This window comes from Polyodon spathula, chromosome 16, assembly GCF_017654505.1.
Source record: "Polyodon spathula isolate WHYD16114869_AA chromosome 16, ASM1765450v1, whole genome shotgun sequence".
Classification (NCBI taxonomy): domain Eukaryota; kingdom Metazoa; phylum Chordata; class Actinopteri; order Acipenseriformes; family Polyodontidae; genus Polyodon; species Polyodon spathula.
Window position 1 is genome coordinate 24,755,222 of NC_054549.1, and position 18,699 is coordinate 24,773,920.

The following is an 18,699-nucleotide window of genomic DNA, read 5'->3' on the forward strand; positions in this document are numbered from 1 at the left end:
TGGCCCACATAGCGGTTGTGACAGAGTCTCTGGTCAAGCTGGGCCTCACCATAAAAGATGAAGAGTTGGCTTATACCAGTGCAGTGCACCACGTACCTGGGGCTCTGGCTGGACTCCACTACGACGCGCACATACCTGTCGGATTACAGGGTTGCAGCTACAAAGGGGTGCCTCTCCATGTTTCAACAAGGATCGCAGGTCACCCTCAGATTGTGCCAAACATTACTAGGTCTGATGGCCATTCAGCCAGAACTGCTACTCATGCACCCACTGCAAGCGTGGCTCAGTGCATTTCACCTCAATGCCAAACGCAACAGACACCGTCATCTGACTGTGTCTTACACATGCTCAGCAGCCCTACGCTAGTGGAGGGTTCCCTCTCATCTGTGCAAAGGTGTGCTAATGGGAGTAGTACTGAACTACCAAGTGTTTACGACAGACGCCTCCAATCTGAGTTGGGGAGCGGTCTAGGAAGGCAGATGAGTCAGCGGATCCTGGTCGGACTGCTGGACATCCCTGCACATAAACATGCTGGAGCTGCATGCGGTGTTCCTTGCTCTCCACCAATTCCTCCCAGTGCTGAGAGGTATGCATGTTTTGATCCGGACAGATAGCACAACAGTGGTGGCGTAGGTCAATAACCAGGGAAATTGTGGGACAAGCAAGTGGATGGTTAAAGAGTATGAATCTTCAAATGTCATTACTATTATTAATACTATTCCAGGGTGGTTGCAATCCTTCAAAGTGATTGTGGGTTCTGGCTTGTCATCATTTTCCTCTAAATCTGCCTTTACCTTTACACTTCCTTATCTACTGAAATGCCGTTGCAAATCTTATGTAGGAAATGCAGCTCGCACTACACGTTTAACTAAACATGCAAAACACAAGGTTCCTAGTGTTCGCTGTAGAATGTATACTGAGGATTTTGCACAGATTCAACTTGGCAATGTATTGAAGGCATTCATTCAGTGCAGTTGATACTACATTTTCACTAGTTTCCTTTATATTTTTAGGTTTCTGGTTTTCTTAATCACTGTTCTATAGTCCACTGATAAACACATTCCCTTTGGAGGAATTTTGACAGAATTGTTTTATAACCAAGAGGCTGATCCACTTCTGCAGATAACTTGAGGGGGTAGAGCCAATGCTTGCTGTAAAACATGATGGAATGATTCTTTGTATAGGTTGTATAGCTGATCTTCTTAAAGACAGGAAATTAGAGTCTTATTGCATTCTTTCATTGCCTGCATTGATCATTTGAATTGTAGCATGGTTGAAGTAAATACTGTAGAGCCCTGTAATAAAAGAAAACAACTGGGAAAATTATCCTACATTAAAAAGAGTAAGGGGCTGCAAATGTCAGGCTCATGATTGTTACATACCTCCTTGCTATTGTGTGACGTTTGCAGTAATTGGTTCTGGGTTTTTGATTTGTTCTTTAGTTTAAAAACGGACAAAATCACACCATATAAAAGGTAAATACATATGTAAATGAAAGATTTGAAATGGTTACAAGAACAACATAATTTGTTTACCAGTTTCTAATAACCCTTATTATCAGAAATGACCTTGGGTGTTGACCTGGTCTGAATTATAGTACCATGTCTCTACCTCCCAACAGAATCAGCTCCTGTATCAGACAGCAGGGCACTCTAATCAGGGTTATACTGCTTCAATATAGTTAGGCTGATTCTATTTTATTGAAGGATAAAAAAAACTTCTATGAAAATGTGTGTGATTACTGAAGTAAACTACTGTGAGAACTGGGACAAGGGAGGATTTAAATGATCCACCCCAGTCACTTGTAAAAAAGAAAGAAAGACAAAGGATTGCATTATTATAATTATATTATGTTCAAAAAACATTTAATATGGTATTTTTGCACAGTAATTTTGCAGTTTGTCTATGCTTTTCCCATGCTATTATGCATTTACCATAGTTTACCATGGTTCACCATGTTCTACATGTACTTTGCAATACCTCTGAGCTTTAAAGTGTTTACCTATGCTTTGTCACACTTTACTATGACTTTACTGTGGGTAACTTTTATAAGGGTACAATTACACTTATGAAACAACTTGGTTCTTGAAATGTGTTTAGTAAGCAAATTATCTTAGGAGGGTAAAACAGACAGGACATGTCTCACTCCCAGTTGTTCTGCATTTATTCATCTGTGTTATATGTACGGTTTATAATAACGTATATTTTACTGTATTGCAAGGCAATATGCTTTTTATAATACTGCTATTTTGCAGTACAAATCTTGATATTATCAGTAAATGGGATATACCAAAACTTATATTCCAAAACTTGCCTCTTTCTTTTTGGAATAATAATTAGCTGTTCAATGTTGATTTAAGTCAATCTCGCAAATATATCCCCTCCTGATCTCCACTGAAAACTGTCTCTAAATTGGGTACATGCCCTTCATTCCTCTCTCAAGCTAAGCTCCATAGTGAAAAGCTCGTTCGGCTACACTTGGATTTTTATTCAGCTCAGTAAATTGAATTTCATTCTTTCTTAACTCTTTTGCTTGATTAAATTCTCAGATGCCATCAAAATTACCACTCGTTCTGGCAGCCTCGCTTCTCGCTTCTAACCGCATATATAATACCTCTCTGTCCTGAAGGTATTTTCCCCAGAGAGGGTTTGGGTAATTTTCCTATCTGGTGTTAAATTTATATGCCACATACAGTATCAGTTAACCTGCATTTTGCATGAGCCGCTGAAGATAAATGAAAAGGTTTGGATTCTTCAAAAAGGACCTTTTATTGAGTGGTGATATGCTTTTTTTCAGGTGGACTTTGCATCGCTCAGTCTGTTAAAATTCCACACAACTACAAAACAGACGACTTTGATAAAGTTATCACGCAGCTTCTGGAAACACCAAAGGCACGTGCCATCATCACATTTGCCAATGATGAAGATATCAGGTAAACATAAAAAAATAAAAAAAAAACATTCATCACTACAGACAAGCATGGTAAATCATAAAGAGAAATGCAAGAGACGTGAAATATACTGTAACATATGCATCTTTCATATAGGAAAATGTGAGATTTATGAAGTAATACATATTAGATAAAATTTATTGGAATGATTTTGTTAGCTATATGTACTTTAAATTGATGTAATGCAGGTCCATGTTCCATAGACTGGATTATTGAGAGATTAGGCTTCTGGTACATTGTCCTGCAACCATATTTACATTACAGCTCAAATATTAATTTATATGGTGTTGAAATCTAAATGCTTTTATTTCTGTTGATCGCTTTTGTTTTAAGAAGTATAAGCAAGACAGAATCAACCAATCTAAATGCCCTTTTCTCAAGAAAAGTTCATTGACATAAGAATAAGGGAGGTGTATTCATAAAACATTGGTGTGAAATTAAACAGTAGCATGCATTTACCAGCATTCCATTGCTTCACTAATATGTCCCTAAATTGAAATTTGAAAAAGGCAGATGAAGAGACTTGCAGGAGTTAACTATATTTACTCAGCAGAAGAGGTGCTGATTCAACTCCCAATGGTTTAATCCTCTCCTTGCCAAATTGAGTGTGAATTGTTTCAGTATTGTTTACTTCTACATATGTTTGTTTTCATGCATTTTTTTATTCACGTATTAAAAGTAAAATTAATAATATAAGAATTATAATTTGTGAATTTTGTGTTCACTAGCTCTTACTGACTACCCACAGATTGATATCAAGCCTTGTATGCTGCGCTATGTGGGTGGAGATATGCAAATGAGTGTATTTAAATAATACTCTTACAGGGGTATGCTATGCAGTTGAGGAGACATTACTATGTCTCACCAGCTTCTCTTTACCGTGAAAGTCAATAACTATCTGAAGTTAACCTGTATTAGTACTACACTATAGTCAGACAGTCTTACAATTCACTGAAGCTAATTACACTATGTAACACAATTTTTGTTCCTGGGTAGTAAGTGTTATTTCCTAATTGCTTATGCCTCAAAAGTATAGAAAATGGCTCCCCACAAACTTTGCTTTTGTGACCAGGACAGTGATATTTCAAAATATCACTATTTCTAATGGGAAAACGGGCAAATGTGTGTCTTTTCGTTAGAAAAAAACAACATAAGAATCCAAATTAACATGTATTTATACTAAAGTAATACAAAGATTACTACAAAAGATTTAGAAGTGAGTAGTTTTTTGAGATTGTAAATTACTGTATTTATAGCTATAGCTTTTTATAGTATATAGTATTTATACTTATAGCTTCTGGGACATTTGTAGGAAAAAAAATCAATAAAAGTGCTGCTCAATCCTGAACTCTATATCCCCTTTACTTGCCATTCAGTCCTGGACATAAGCCTAAAAGTTCCTACAGTGTAAAAAAAAAAAAAAAAAAAAAAAACACATTTCAACATGATTATTTCAATTGGCATTGAAGTATTTTTTTCTATGGGACTAAGACGAAACAATACTCAAGTTGACCACTTTTATTGGACTAACATAAAAGTTAATAAATATTCAAGCTTTTCAGACCATTGGATCCTTTCATCAGGTTCAAATGTATTTAAGAAGAAACAGCGACGATTGGGGCTATCCATCAGATGGCTATCTCAATTGGCTCATTGAGCACCACTATAAGACTCCTTTTGAAGTACTACAGTTTCGTCAGTGATTAATGGGCTTGAAAAGACTGCAAGGACTAGTCATCGGTACAGTCAAAATGAAGCATATTGATGTTGTTTTTTTAAACATGTGCTGCTAAATTCATTTTACAATTCTTTTGCAGGCAGGTTCTGGCTGCAACTAAGAGAGCCGGTAAAGTTGGTCATTTCCTCTGGGTGGGCTCGGACAGCTGGGGTGCCAAATCTAGCCCGGTGATTTGGCAAGAAGAAGCTGCAGAGGGAGCCTTAACCATCCTGCCGAAAAGGGCCACCATAGACGGTACAGTCACCTTCCTATAGTCACTCTGTATTTATTGTAGGTACTAAGATACTGGCCTCCAAACTCAAAATACAGCCACAGACATTCATTTTTATTCAGGGCACAGAATACATTGGCTTCCTGAATATTAAAATAAGCCTGGGCCTCTCACATGCTGTGTGGTGTTGAGGTGTGTAGGTAATGTTTTCATTATTAATATCTTTTCATAATGGTATTTCAGCATTTCAAGACTATTAAACCAGCTCTCAAAATCTATAAAGTTCAGTCGTAGGCTTTAAGTGTCAAAGATGGTCCCTGTGATGCTCCATGGGCTCTTTTAAAAAAAAAAAAAAAAAAAATTAACAATATTATTATTCACGAATGAAACGCGCATTAGTTGGAAATTACTGTTTGCAGCATTTCTTCTGTGGTATGGGGAGATGCCTACACAGGGAGTCCGTGTCTCTAGACGGTTGAGGCTCGGGGGCATTCAGTGGCAGCCTATTAATGAGATGTACATGCTGCGCAGTATGCTGTGTTCCACTGTATCCATGACATATTGATATTTGCTGCTCAGTGTTTTTTCCCTGTACCAAAAGCAATGTATCGGATATACAGGCATACTGAGTTTTCGTCTTAGGGCCAGCAGTGACTGTTGCTTTACCATACAGTGCTGGCTTATACTAAGGACTTCTGATTTTCACTGTAAAAACTGTGGAATTGGTAAATTTTTTCACATTGACTTTACCCTTTTCACATAAAAAAATAAAATAAGATGGCAAAGGAAAGAAGGTACAAATTAAGTGTGCAAGTAGTGTTGAGTTATATTCATATTTTGACGCAAAACATAACAAGCATTTTGGAAAGTAACCGAAAACACTAATATCATACAATACATCAAAAACGTAGGATATAACATCCTACAGTGCAGTGGATCCCAATGATGGGACCACCTTTAGTGGTCTAACTTGACCTCATTTATAAAGGTCATTTTGAAAAACAAACAAAGAACATTGGTTTTGGTAAACAAGTTTAGTTTGTCCCTTATTAGGCAGGGAATTTTGGTGGACCAAAAACCAAAATCAGTGTTCTTTGTTTGTTTGTTTTTCAAAATTACCTCCCCCAAACCCACAGAACAATCCAACTGTGAACTTTTTATTCCTTCCACCCTGATCATCCACAGCTGATCGGCATTTACCCAATCATCCAATTTACCCACATTAATAACACGCATCAATCCTTATTCCCCTGGGTCCTAAAGGGATTATATATATATATATATTATATATATATATATATATACATATATATATATACATGTATATATATATATATATATATATATATATATATATATATATATATATATATATATATATATATTATATATATATAAAGTAGCCATTATGTGTAGTAAGTGAAATTCTCGCTTGCGTTTACCATGTGTTTTTCTAAGGAGATGGCCATTGATTATACCAAATAACACTTTGGAATACGCACATGCACGCATATCAGATAAAATCCTGAACAATCCTCAGAGCGCAGTTCCCGCAATGTTTCACTATGCAGTAACTGTCCTGAAATATGATGTCAGATGTTATTTAATTAAACCTCCCCACTCTTATCTCGTCAAATCGTGCAGTTTTATGGTAGGAGACGCCACTCCCCCTCGGTATGGAGAAAGCTTAACCCACGGATATGGCATTGTATTCAGTTGCTGTCAGTCAAGTCTCCTGGGGCCTGGCATTGCATGTTTCACACATTACAATGAGCTCCCTTGGCACCTGTAAAAAGAGATCAAATATTTGCATCTATTTCTACTCTGCCAGCAACAGGGCCTATGTGAGTTCAACCTAATAATTATTCCTGTCAGAGATCTCTGAAGACAAGCTGCACACCATAATGTGAACCCAAAAGTCCTCCTTTTACAATTTATGACACTTTTTAAAAAGGTCGACAACAGGGAACTGCTGCCTTGCCTATTGTGACTGAAACTGGCTTGTTAGAGGGAGATGCAGCTTTTATATGTTACAAAATGCCAGGAATTTTCATAACAAAATAATCATGTGAAGGACAGAGTTTTTACACTTTAGTGTAGGTGTTACAGAAAGCATGTGTATCATTTTTTTGTCCATGGGTACAGCCACATACCTTGCTACTGCCCAAAAAACCAAAAAAATAAATAAAAATACTACAGGTCCATCCCAACACTGTTGTATGTATTATAGTACAGAGCTGCAGAGCTGCGTGTAAATGAATGGCATGTACATACATGTTGATAATGTCAAACTTAATTTTTTTACATCATTGTGACAGAAATCAAAAGAATCAGAGTCAACAATCTCCATCCCGACCTGTGAGGGTGCTGTATAACAGGAACAGTGTGCCCCGGACTTGATAGTTTTGCAATTCACTCCAGAGTCAGTTGGAGGTTGGCCATCCAGAAAGGGGGTGGATTCACAATACCAGAAGTCATCGCCTTAATGTGGTAGGCGATGTGGTAATCGCGGATTGGAGGTAAAGCGATTGCACTTTCTACCAAAGGAGGAGTGACTGAGGGTATATCAGGGGATGTGACGAAGCAATCTGTTCCTCTTATGGTTATGCAAGGACCGCTGGAGGAGTGTAAATCTGTAAAATGTGAATGGCACAACAGCCATCAAGTACATGCCCTCTGTTTAACCCTTTGCACTCCTATATTGGACCAGGTCCGACATTACAATTTTCCCTTTCCAGTGCAATCTCGGACCCTGTCCGACATCATCAGAAAGACGTAAAGCACAGGTCTCTAGTCTTTTTTCTCTGGAAAAAGCTGAGAAAACCGTTCAATGGCCGAGTGAGACTGGTAGGAGCCGAATGAAACCGAAAAAAAGGATGCATCTCATAGCACCATCCACTAGAGATAATATGGACATAACAAAGGAGGTAGCTGCTTCTGCATCCAGCTCTCAAAGAATATCATGGACATTTGCAGAGCTTTTTGGAGATGTTATAGCAATACAATAATGTCTTGGATCACATTATTGAAGAGTTTGGTGATAAAACGAGTGATCAGATTTATCAGTATACACATCTAAAGAGGTATGTGAGAAATACAGCGAACAAGGGGAGGGGCTTGGCTGTAGATACACTTTTGTGATTCAATGCATTTTAAACCTGTTTTACTCAAAACATTTTAAACAGTGTGTGTAAAATAAACAGCTTGTGTGAAAATAAATTGTACCTGACGTGCCTGACAAGTGCTGAATAAATGGACTGCAAAGGGTTAAGCTTTAATGTATGAATAGAACCAATTTGATACAAATTTGTACAATTACAGAGTGAACTTTGTTCCTATTGATTTTCCTGAATATCAGTAAAAGGGAAGTAGGTCATGCAGAAGAGACAGTGCATATGCTATGAGGTTGTTTTGTGAGGTAATGGCTGCAGATGCAGGAATGCAGGATTCTAGTACATACTATAGATCACTTTGGGGCTGATTAATTGTAGATAAATGCCTGTGTTTTTTTTACTAGCTAGGGAAATGTGTTTCGGTTACACACAGCCCCAAAGTGATAGCAATTCTGTATTTAAGATACCTTTAAAAAGCACATTTTGTTGGTAGAAGTGAATAGAGCTGTCTACCCCATTGTATAATAGATAGTATACCTAAGCATGTGCCATTGAGATCATCTGTCCCCCTATTTATAAGGCAAGCTTCAGGGCTGTCAGACAGTATTAACAAAGGCCAAGGAAGAGGAGAAAAAAAGCTTTAAGCACTGCACTTGAAAGAAAGCAGTGTTTTTACACCTATAATTTAACCTACTGTATAATATACTGTATATAGATCTTCTGCTTTTCGGTTTTAACCAATAAAACCCAATAAAACCACCACTGATACAAAGAAATGAAATTGGTGTATAGCCAATAAACACCGGAAAAACTGTGGGACTGGTTAATCAATTCACATTGACTTTTCCCATTATAAAATAAAACCTACTACAAAAAAATAATAATACATATAAGTGCTGCTGGGCAATAGCCTGCCTTACTGACTTGTATCTATCAGATTCATTCTTAATACTTTAAAGTGACAGAACATTCCTACACTTCTATTGGAGACTCCACTTGCGAGATTTAAAATGAGATTACAATCAGGAATGGAGGCTTGTTAGCGGGATTTAAAGCTGTATTACCATTAAGATGTGGAGGATTTAAAACAGAATTGTGGCAAAATGTCAAATGCCTACACACAAAAACCCCAGAAGAATGTACCCGTAACCATATTGATTTCGCTGTGGAAAATAGCAAAGGAAAGAAGGTACAACTTAAGTGTGCAAGTACTGTTGAGTTACTACTATACATATTGACAGAAAAAAAAATGCAAGCATTTTGAAAAGTAACCGAAAACACAAATTTCATACAGTGTATCAAAAAACGAAAGCCCTAAAAAAAACTAAAATCGTGAACATAACTAAATAAACACCGAAAAATACAATTAATAAAAACCAAAAAACAGAAGCACTAAACATATATAACTTGAAATTTAGAGTAGATGTGTTGTAGTGTTGTGACACTGTGTGATAAGTTTAAACTTGAATTCAGCATTATAAACACATTTTCGAAGTGAACAAGATTGATTGTTTCATTATACCTCCATTGTTTATTGAATTACTGTACAGTTGGCTGTCCAGAATCAGTTGTAAATAGATTCCAATGACATTTAACTTGTTACTTTCTCTTACATTTTTATCTATTGTTCAACATGGTTTTGGTTGTCAGAATAATTTGTATTAAAAAGAACATTGCTTTCTTTTGAGCCTCTGATTCGACTTATATAAAAGAATGCAGTGGTGTTTCTAACCTAGGAGTTGTTCGTTTCTTCTGCTTTCAAAATTCAAATATTGAAAAAATAATGAAAAGTAGAAGCCAGGAAAAGCCAAGTGAGTACCTGTTAAGAACAGTAAGGCAGAAAGAAATATAGAACATTTCCAAGTCTTTGTTTCACTAAAAAAAAAAAAAAAAAATCAAAGACCAGTCATTGGAGAAGAATAAATACACTCAGCTTTTGTTGAGCAATATTTTGATACATGCTGCTGCTCTCTCTCTAGAAAATGCAACTTTGTAAAGAAAATGTATTGGCCTTATTAAAATGTATTCGTAACTGTGGAAGTATGAAAATTATGTTTAAAAATACTTCCAGCTAAAACGTTTGGCACTGCATTTATTGAGTGTATTTTAGTAAAAAGCAGCAGCAGCCATGGATGTGGGTTCATTTTTCACTGTTATTTTAAAAAGCCAGAGAAGGTGTTGAGAAACCTCATAATGGAGTGGAGTACTAGATCCTCTGCTATTCCTAATCTACATTGATGATTTAGATTCTGGTACAGTAAGCAAATTTGTTAAATTTGCAGATGAAAAATAGTAGGAGTGGCAAACACTGTTTCAGCAGCAAAGGTCATTCAAAATGATCTAGACAAGATTCAGAACTGGGCAGACACATTTAAGAGAGAAAAGTGTAAGGTAATACATGCAGGAAATAAATGTGCATTATAAATATATGGGAGATACTGAAATTGAAGAAGGAATCTATGAAAAAGACCTAGGAGTTTTTGTTGACTCAGAAATGTCTTCATCTAGACAATGTGGGAAAGCTAAATAAAAGGCCAACAAGATGCTTGGATAAGACCTCATCTTGAGTATTGTGTTCAGTTCTGGTTACCTCACTACAAAAAGGATATTGCTGCTCTAGAAAGAGTGCAAAGAAGAGTGACCAGAATTATTCCAGGTTTAAAAGGCATGTCATATGCAGACAGGCTAAAAGAATTGAATCTATTCAGTCTTGAACAAAGAAGACTACACTGCGACCTAATTCAAGCATTCAAAATTCTAAAAGGTATTGACAATGTAACCCAAGGGACTTTTTTCAACCTGAAAAAAGGACCAGGGGTCACAAATGGAGATTAGACAAAGGATCATTCAGAACAGAAAATAGGAGGCACTTTTTTACACAGAGAATCGTGAGGGTTTGGAACCAACTCCCCAGTAATGTTGTTGAAGCTGACACCCTGGGATCCTTCAAGAAACTGCTTGATGAGATTCTGGGATCAATAAGCTACTAACAACCAAACGAGCAAGATGGGCCGAATGGCGGCCTCTCATTTGTAAACTTTATGTTCTTGTGTTCTTATTGAATACTAAAGTGATTGGTAGTTGACAGTACATGGAAGACCATTTGAATAATAGTTTATTAGCCTGATGAAGCCTTAACAGTATGCAAGTATGTATAGGCCAGTGTTGAAGGTTTCTGTGATTTGGGTCACTCCATGTCTCAAGCTTGTCGCACTATCTTGCACATGTCTGTGGGCAAAATCCACCTTTGCCCAGAGTCGTGCTTGTGGTGGTTTGCTGCCAACGTTGTTATTCCAGGAACACCTGGGAGACATTATGGACCCCATTGGTCAATGCAACACTGCAACGAGGGACAAGTCATTTGGACCCACTATCATGCCTTGTACGGAGTAACTGAGGTCTGTTTGCCCATTATTGTTGCTGAGTAGTTACACAAAAGTCATACAGATGAGAGGGTTTGTGGACCTCATGCCAAATAAAAAAAATAAATTATGTATATATGGTGGTTTTACTATGGTAGGTTTTACTGTCAGTGGCAGAACCCCACAGTTCTCGTTCAGTGGCACTCTGTTTTAAGTCGTGTATCAGTTCAAGATAGATTAGCATCCACTATAAATACACCTTTTCACAAATCAGTGATTATCCTGTCATACACTAACAGCCTGAGGCACGTTATAAATAAACTGTGGCAGTGAATTGCCCACCACCCTTCCACAGTATTCAATAAAGGTTGGCTGTGATGTTTGTAAGGGACAGCAATGTAGTTTTTAGGAAGGATCGATAAAAGGACGTTTTTTTTTTTCTTTCTTTCTTTCTTCTCAGTACTCATGTAATAAGATTTAACAATGCTTTTTATTTCCACATGGAAGATTTTTAATGCACAACATGTCCTGTTGTAGATTATAACTAGGCTCCTTTTCAGCCTTTGTTTTTCAGGTTCTCATAAAATACCAAAATAATTCCCTTACTAGGTACAGTACATTGTGAAATACTGTATCCAAAAAATACCAGTATTCAGTTATATTGTGTATGAAAAATCAATCTCATTAAGGATTTGTTAGAATCTCAGTAGATCTTTTCTTGTGTATAGATGTCATTACGTGAAAGAACGCATAACACAATTCTTTAGTTCAATATTTAAAATTAGTTCCTCAGAACAATCTTCGTTTTTCTGATTTAAAATAAGTTAATGTTGTGTGTAGTGTGTCTTATTATAACAGTAATCATTTTGCAGTTTGAGCAGACAGAATTCTCTCGCTCAAAATGTATTAAACTGACATTCTTTTAAACTTCCTTTAACAACAAATACATAATTCCCTGTAAAAAAATACCTTTGCTAGCGCATCTGGTTCAGGGCATGTCAACCTCTTATTTCACAGTAACAGCTTGTGATTATTATCATCATTTAGGTGAACTATATGGAACCATTAGAAAGGTTATAAATGCAACACATGTCTAGGTTATCAACAAGGGATAGTTAAGCAGATTTTACTTTTGATTGGTTTAAAGCATATTTAAGTAGAAATCCAAATCTAAAATTACAATGTGCATGTTTAACAGCACAGAACCGACGACTCTGCACCCTGCAAACGAACATCCTAATCAATATGCAAAAGAGCCGGGCTCCTCTGCGTTTCATGTTATAGGGCCGGTAACCTCATCTCATCTCGCCGGCAGGATACAGAAGCACACAGCACTGCTCATTATAATTGTATAATATATATAATTAGATTAATGCAGACCTGCCAGATGATCGGATAACACGTGACACTGCTGACCCACTCATTACTCTCAGAAATAAAGAATTCGTTCTAGAACTCAGTGTACAAGTGGCTGGCAGGGCAGGGTCTATACACTTCTTCTGCTTCTGCTTCTCAGGCCCCAGGTAAATAACAGACCCTGATGGAGTTGACCTCCACACTAGCTCAATTCTGGAATATGACTTAAATTTGCAGTTACTTGTCTTTGAAAAAAGCAATTTACTGTCTAAAAATTCTCTATTTCTAAAGCAGTTATGAAAAACACAATAGTAATAACAACTAGAGTTGCCAGCAACTATAAGGCTTCCAAGCTACCATCTTCGAAAATAACACAGAACACTATTTTTAGTTTATTACAAGTTAGGTGTTTTGGTATTTAGACACTCCCATGCTGGGACTCTGGAAGCAAGTTTTGAATATTGTGTAATGTGGAAAATCTACACTTAGATAGAGGGACCCCTAGCTCTGGCAAGTCATGGTACATTCTGGAATCACTAGTGCTAATGATGGAAGATAAAGTTACCACTATTGAGCTATATAGATTTTAAGCTGTTATATTGGAGAGTTTTTAATGTCTTATGTCTAATACATTTTTGTCTGAGCTTAATGCTCATGATTTTTAGAGAAACTCTTAATCAGTCAAAAGATAGACAAGCTTTTATAATCTTTCTGTTCTCCCTCCATTTAGAAAATGTCATTTACACATGGCTGCATAAATAGAATAAATGCATAGTGAATAGGAACATGCAAGCTGCTTTGAGCATGGGGACATTATTTGCTTCAAAACTAAACAAACGTAAAAAGATTAATTAGACTACTAATGCAGTGTTGCTGTGTTTACTATAGCCATCTCCGTGCAAAGGTTTAAAAAAAAAAATCAAAGTAAACGGTAAATGTAGAATAACCTGCAACTGATGTCTTCTTTCTTAACTTTTGAAGTCTCTGCCTCCCTAGTTCTGCTTTCTTAATATCTCTGACACAGTACTCTGTGCTCTTTCTGCCAAAACAACCAATAAGAAGCTTGGTTTGAGTATTGCTAAGGCTATTTTAAACAAATGAGCATTCCATTTATGAAGCTTGCTTTGTTTAAATCAAATGCATTTAAAAGCCAGTGTCAGCAAAAGTGCGCACTATAAATACCTTGCACAAAAAAAGAGAAACAGTTTCTTAACTGGTGTATTGAATCGTCACTGCTACATAGCTTACCGACAAGCCCACACAGCGGGCCTCTTAAACTCTATCTGAGGGTTACTCAGGTAAAAACATCATGATCATAGTCAGAAAGCCCGATGCCCTTGAAAAGGTCAGCTCTTATGCTCTTGGGGTGATGGGTGTACTGTTGCCATGGTTACTGAATGCATTTTAACTAGGGGTGTGCAGAGAACCCATTACCCTTACTCGTACTCAGAAACTAGTACTCATACTTGAAATGTATTCAGATGATATCGGTAGTTGGGGCTAAGCTGGAAATGTTAAATGCATCCCTGGCTGTGACTTTCAGGTCTTCAGTGTTTTAATGAATATTTAACAATGCTTTTTTTTTATCATTGTGAAGTTCTAATTTGTCATTTTAATTTTTTTTTTTTTTTTTTAAAGAAAGATAATACTATTGATTTTAAAGATTTTTGTGTGTTTGCACACTTAGTGATTGATCTTTTTTTTATTAGTTTGTTTTCAAGGTTGTTCAGTTGTTTTGAATGAATTGACAGTGATAGACAGTGTTGAAGAAGATAGGAACACACTGCAACAGAACAGGTCTAACACTATTGTTTCTGTTTGTTTTCAGTTTTTTTTTAGGCTGAGCCTGATTTCAAACAAAAAAAAAAAATGTAAATACTAATTATAAGAACAATAACCTATGTGATGATGCTGCGGTAAGGCACTTGTACTAGTGGTGGAATGTTTTAAAGGGGACTGCTCTGGATGAAGTCATTATTAACCTTTATGAAAACTAATTTCTCCACATGATGTGGATCCAGTGAGGAGTGGTCTGGACTGAGAACATTACCTGCTGTCCAGAACACACTCTGACTGCACACTGGTTGGTGGACAGGCCATAAATCAGAAGGCCAAATCTGCCAACGAAGGCCAGCATGGTATCTTTTGTGACCTATATAGCATGAGATCACCCTGCCAGACAATCACATTTTTCACCACTACGCCTCCTAGCAGATGGGTCGTGTTGTGTCGGACTGTTGTTTCTACTGCCGAGTTGCTGAGATAGTAGATTTATTTTTGTTCTGTAGAATATTCAACATAGAGCTGTTGGAGCTAACAGCTCTGCGACAGCCACTATCAGTGTCAGAATCAGTACCTTCAGCATCGCTCCCCTCACTCACACCACCGCTGCCCCCAGCAGCTTGTGCCAGCTCCACCTCCTGAACCAGCTTAACAATACTCAAGGCATACACCACTGGGATAACCTCAGACATATATGGGGCCAAGATTGTCAGCAGATCACACAACTCCCACTCACCCAGATACATCACTGCTGCTGAGCACACATCAATGTTTGTCTCCATGAGTGATGGTGTGGGCTTTGGACAGAAAATCAGTTACCTGACTGGTAGCCTCCAAGGAGTTTATGACCACCAGGTAACGTGTATGGGCAATGCACCCGATTTGTTTCAATTTGACAAATTTGTCAACACTACTCTGTTTTAAAGATCGCTCATCTCCAGTACAATTATTCAAAGTGGATTCGTCACTAAATATATTATGGTGTTTCCCTTGTCTGGTGAAATAAAATTTTAAAAAATGCAGAGATAGAAAATTAAATTCTAAATACTGAAATGTATTATTTCTCAATAACAGTTGGCGAAATTCAGTGCTTACCTGGCATATTAACACCCTGCCTCAGCTCACGAATGATTGGACAGTTGTCAGATCTGTCACTTTCCCATTGGCTACTCCCTTGCCTTCAATTTTCATGTAGAATACCGTGAACAGCCTTTGCTTGCTTATGATTGGACAGCTGCGTAAAACGTGGCAGATTTGACTCTCCTATTGGTTAAACTTAGTCGGTACCTGCACCTGAAACAGACACAGTTTGTCCCACCCAGCTAACTTATGATTGGGCTACCGCAGAGACAATGCAGATGTTCAATTGGTTGATCGCATCGCAAAAGCCATTCATAAAAAAAAAAAAAAAAGTGAGCAGCACTGTCAGACAGACTCCTGTGGCGCTTTTATTGGAAAACGTGTTTAAAGCTTTCTTTATTTTCCCACGCTATGACCTGCCAGAAATGTGTTCACGACCCATAATTTAAGAATTTCATGCCGCGGGCATGATGACCTGGCTTGGCCCGCGGGCACGACTTTGAGGACCACTGGTCTAAAGCTTACTCCTGCCTCTCTCTCCTGTTCTCTCCACATTGAAGACCCAATCCTGAGAGACATTTGTGACTTATCTACAGCTGTGTCAGGACCCCATTGCTAATTAGTCATTTACTTGAATCCCGACATGGTCTGCATGTGAACTAATTGTGCACTCCCCGTGCCCACATACAAATACCCATTTAATCAGCACATGGAGTGATTATGCAATCCCTGTGCCTAAATACAAAATATACATATTAAATCGCCCGTGCTACATAACCCACACTATACCAAGTGCACCAGTACATACATACAAACAATAACACACGACACAAAACATAAAATAGACACTGGCAGGGCCTCCCACCACAAGGACCCACACATTTTACTGTGCATTGTAAAAGCAGCACCATCAATCTGCAGCTGTTCACACCAGTGCCCTGTCCCACACAGGTAGGCATGGTCCAAATGTCATGGTGCAATGTATTAATCCCACTATTGAGAACATGCTACCCATGTACTGGGAATCAAACAACTCAAGCAGAGCATTACAACCTTTGTTTTCAACAGTAAAGTACCATAGCTGTGCAAATAATTTTCCAGAGCAGTTCTGTGGTTTTGGCTGATCTGGAATGTAATTTGGCTGCTTCTGGGGGTACCAGGATTTGTTTGGAGGCTGCAGGCCATAGTTGAGCAGCTAGAGTTCCACGACAGTGAAGACTCCAATCGTATTAGAGGTGGTGCTGCTATGCTTCTGCTGCTGGCCAGGGTTGCTATGTGGTTCCCTTTCAATTGGAAGATGGCCACCAAACGTTGTTTGTGGGATATACGCCTGCCTATTTGTAGGTGTCACTGAGCTCTTACTATCAAAGCTGCCGATAGGCCCCCTTCCCTCCGACATCCTCGGTCCTGCCTACCGAGGGAATAAGATCGTCACGCAGGGAAGGATCTACTTCTTTTTGCTTCAAGTTGGTACGGTAAGACCATCTGTATTGCATTGAGCCCTTTTTATTACTTAAAAAGTGCTGTGTTGAGCTTGCTGCTGGTTCCCTTGCACTTTGATGAAAGCTGGCTTGCTGCTAGTTCCCTTGCACTCGTACTCACAGAATCAGCAGCTCCTAAATAGTAGCCATTTTTCTCTTTCTTATACCGTCTTCAGCACCTGCTTGCGTTGCAGGCTTCTTGTCTTTCTGTCTGTCGTCTGTGAGTCGACTGCCTGTGCAGTATTAATTAAAAGAGCGAGTGTGTTTTTCACCATTTTTTACTTGGGAGAGTGCTACTCCACCGGGGCTAGGGCTGCCTTCGTGTGTCTGTGCTTGCGCAGAGGACTAGTTGCAGCCATGTATTCCTCACCAGGGCCAGCCCCGTTGTTGAGTTGAGATATCTTGCAGGCTGCGTTGGCCCACCACCACGTGTGTTGGGCCTTACAATTGAACAGACAGTGTGCTCTCCCCCTCTGTACTGCTGTATTATTGTACTGTATTATTGTATTGTGTATTGTTGTATTGCTGTCAGTTGCTCGCCGCGGCTTCGGCCCTTGTGTCCCCTTGTTGTACGCTACGCACTGCCCAGGTGTGTGACTACGCAGTTAGTGTAGGCGCCGTTGCATAGCTGCCCCCCGGTGTTTTCTAAATACCGCGGTACTTGCTCAGCCTGTGCTACTTTGGTACCACGGTGCACACAGTGCTCGTTGACACACAGTACCCGATACAGGCAGTGTGCCGATGCTGCACGATACTCTGTGCACAGCGTTGCATGGTACACGGTGCAGGTGTGCAAGCGATACACCCGGTGCACACAGTACGCAGGGTGCACAGTGCATATGGTACTCAGTACGCATTGTACCCAGCGCTGCACGGCACTCGGTGCACATGGTGCTCTGTGCACGTGGTGTGCGCTGTACCTGTTGCTCTGTGCTTAGTGCACTCGGTACTTGGTGCATGCAGTGTGCATTGTACCCAGTGCTGCGTGGCACTTAGTGCTCGGTGCACGCGGTGAGCATGGTATCTGGTGCTGCATGGTACTCTGTGCATGCGGTGCATCAGTGCTACGGTAGTCTGTGCATGCACGTGCTCTCCGTGTCATGCACTTCCGCTGTAGGCACCCCTTACACGCTGTGTGACCCAGCAATGATGGGCAGGGCTTGGTTTCATGCCTGCGAGGCCTGTGGGATTAACATCCCTCAGGAAGTTACATATCACGTGTGCTCGGTGCTTAGGCTCCGAACACGCCTCTTAAGCCCTTGCAGCATCTGCGCGGCTTGTCAGCACCGAAAGAGTCGCATGAGGGGGTTCTTCATCCCCCGTAGCGAGTCCTTCCCAGCCATGCCTCGCGATGCCATCACAGAGTCCCTCCAGGGGGGTGGGGGGATTCCTTGTGCACAGACATCTGTGTCCACCCGCAGCCACTCCCCATCGTCTACAGCGAAACGGGTGAAGAAGTCTCGGCAAGCGCGGGACATCATGGACATGAAGGCCCAGATCTCACGGATCATGGAGCTTTTGGAGAGGCAGCAGGCCCCGACGGCTGCCCCGCATGTGGCTCCACCCTCACCCACAGTGCCACTGAGAGTCACTGTACCACCCCCTGATCTCCCCGTGGGAGAACA

At 39.3% G+C, this 18,699-nt stretch overlaps 1 protein-coding gene across 1 annotated transcript in view; it reads left to right on the forward strand.

The window, feature by feature from the left end:
- Positions 1 to 18,699, forward strand: part of LOC121329356 (metabotropic glutamate receptor 7-like) — a 240,011-nt gene that overhangs the window by 107,497 nt on the left and 113,815 nt on the right. Inside the window, exons 3-4 of the mRNA XM_041274925.1 lie at positions 2,798 to 2,933; positions 4,769 to 4,923. Coding sequence (XP_041130859.1) covers positions 2,798 to 2,933; positions 4,769 to 4,923 — 291 coding nt within the window. The remainder of the gene's footprint in view (positions 1 to 2,797; positions 2,934 to 4,768; positions 4,924 to 18,699) is intronic.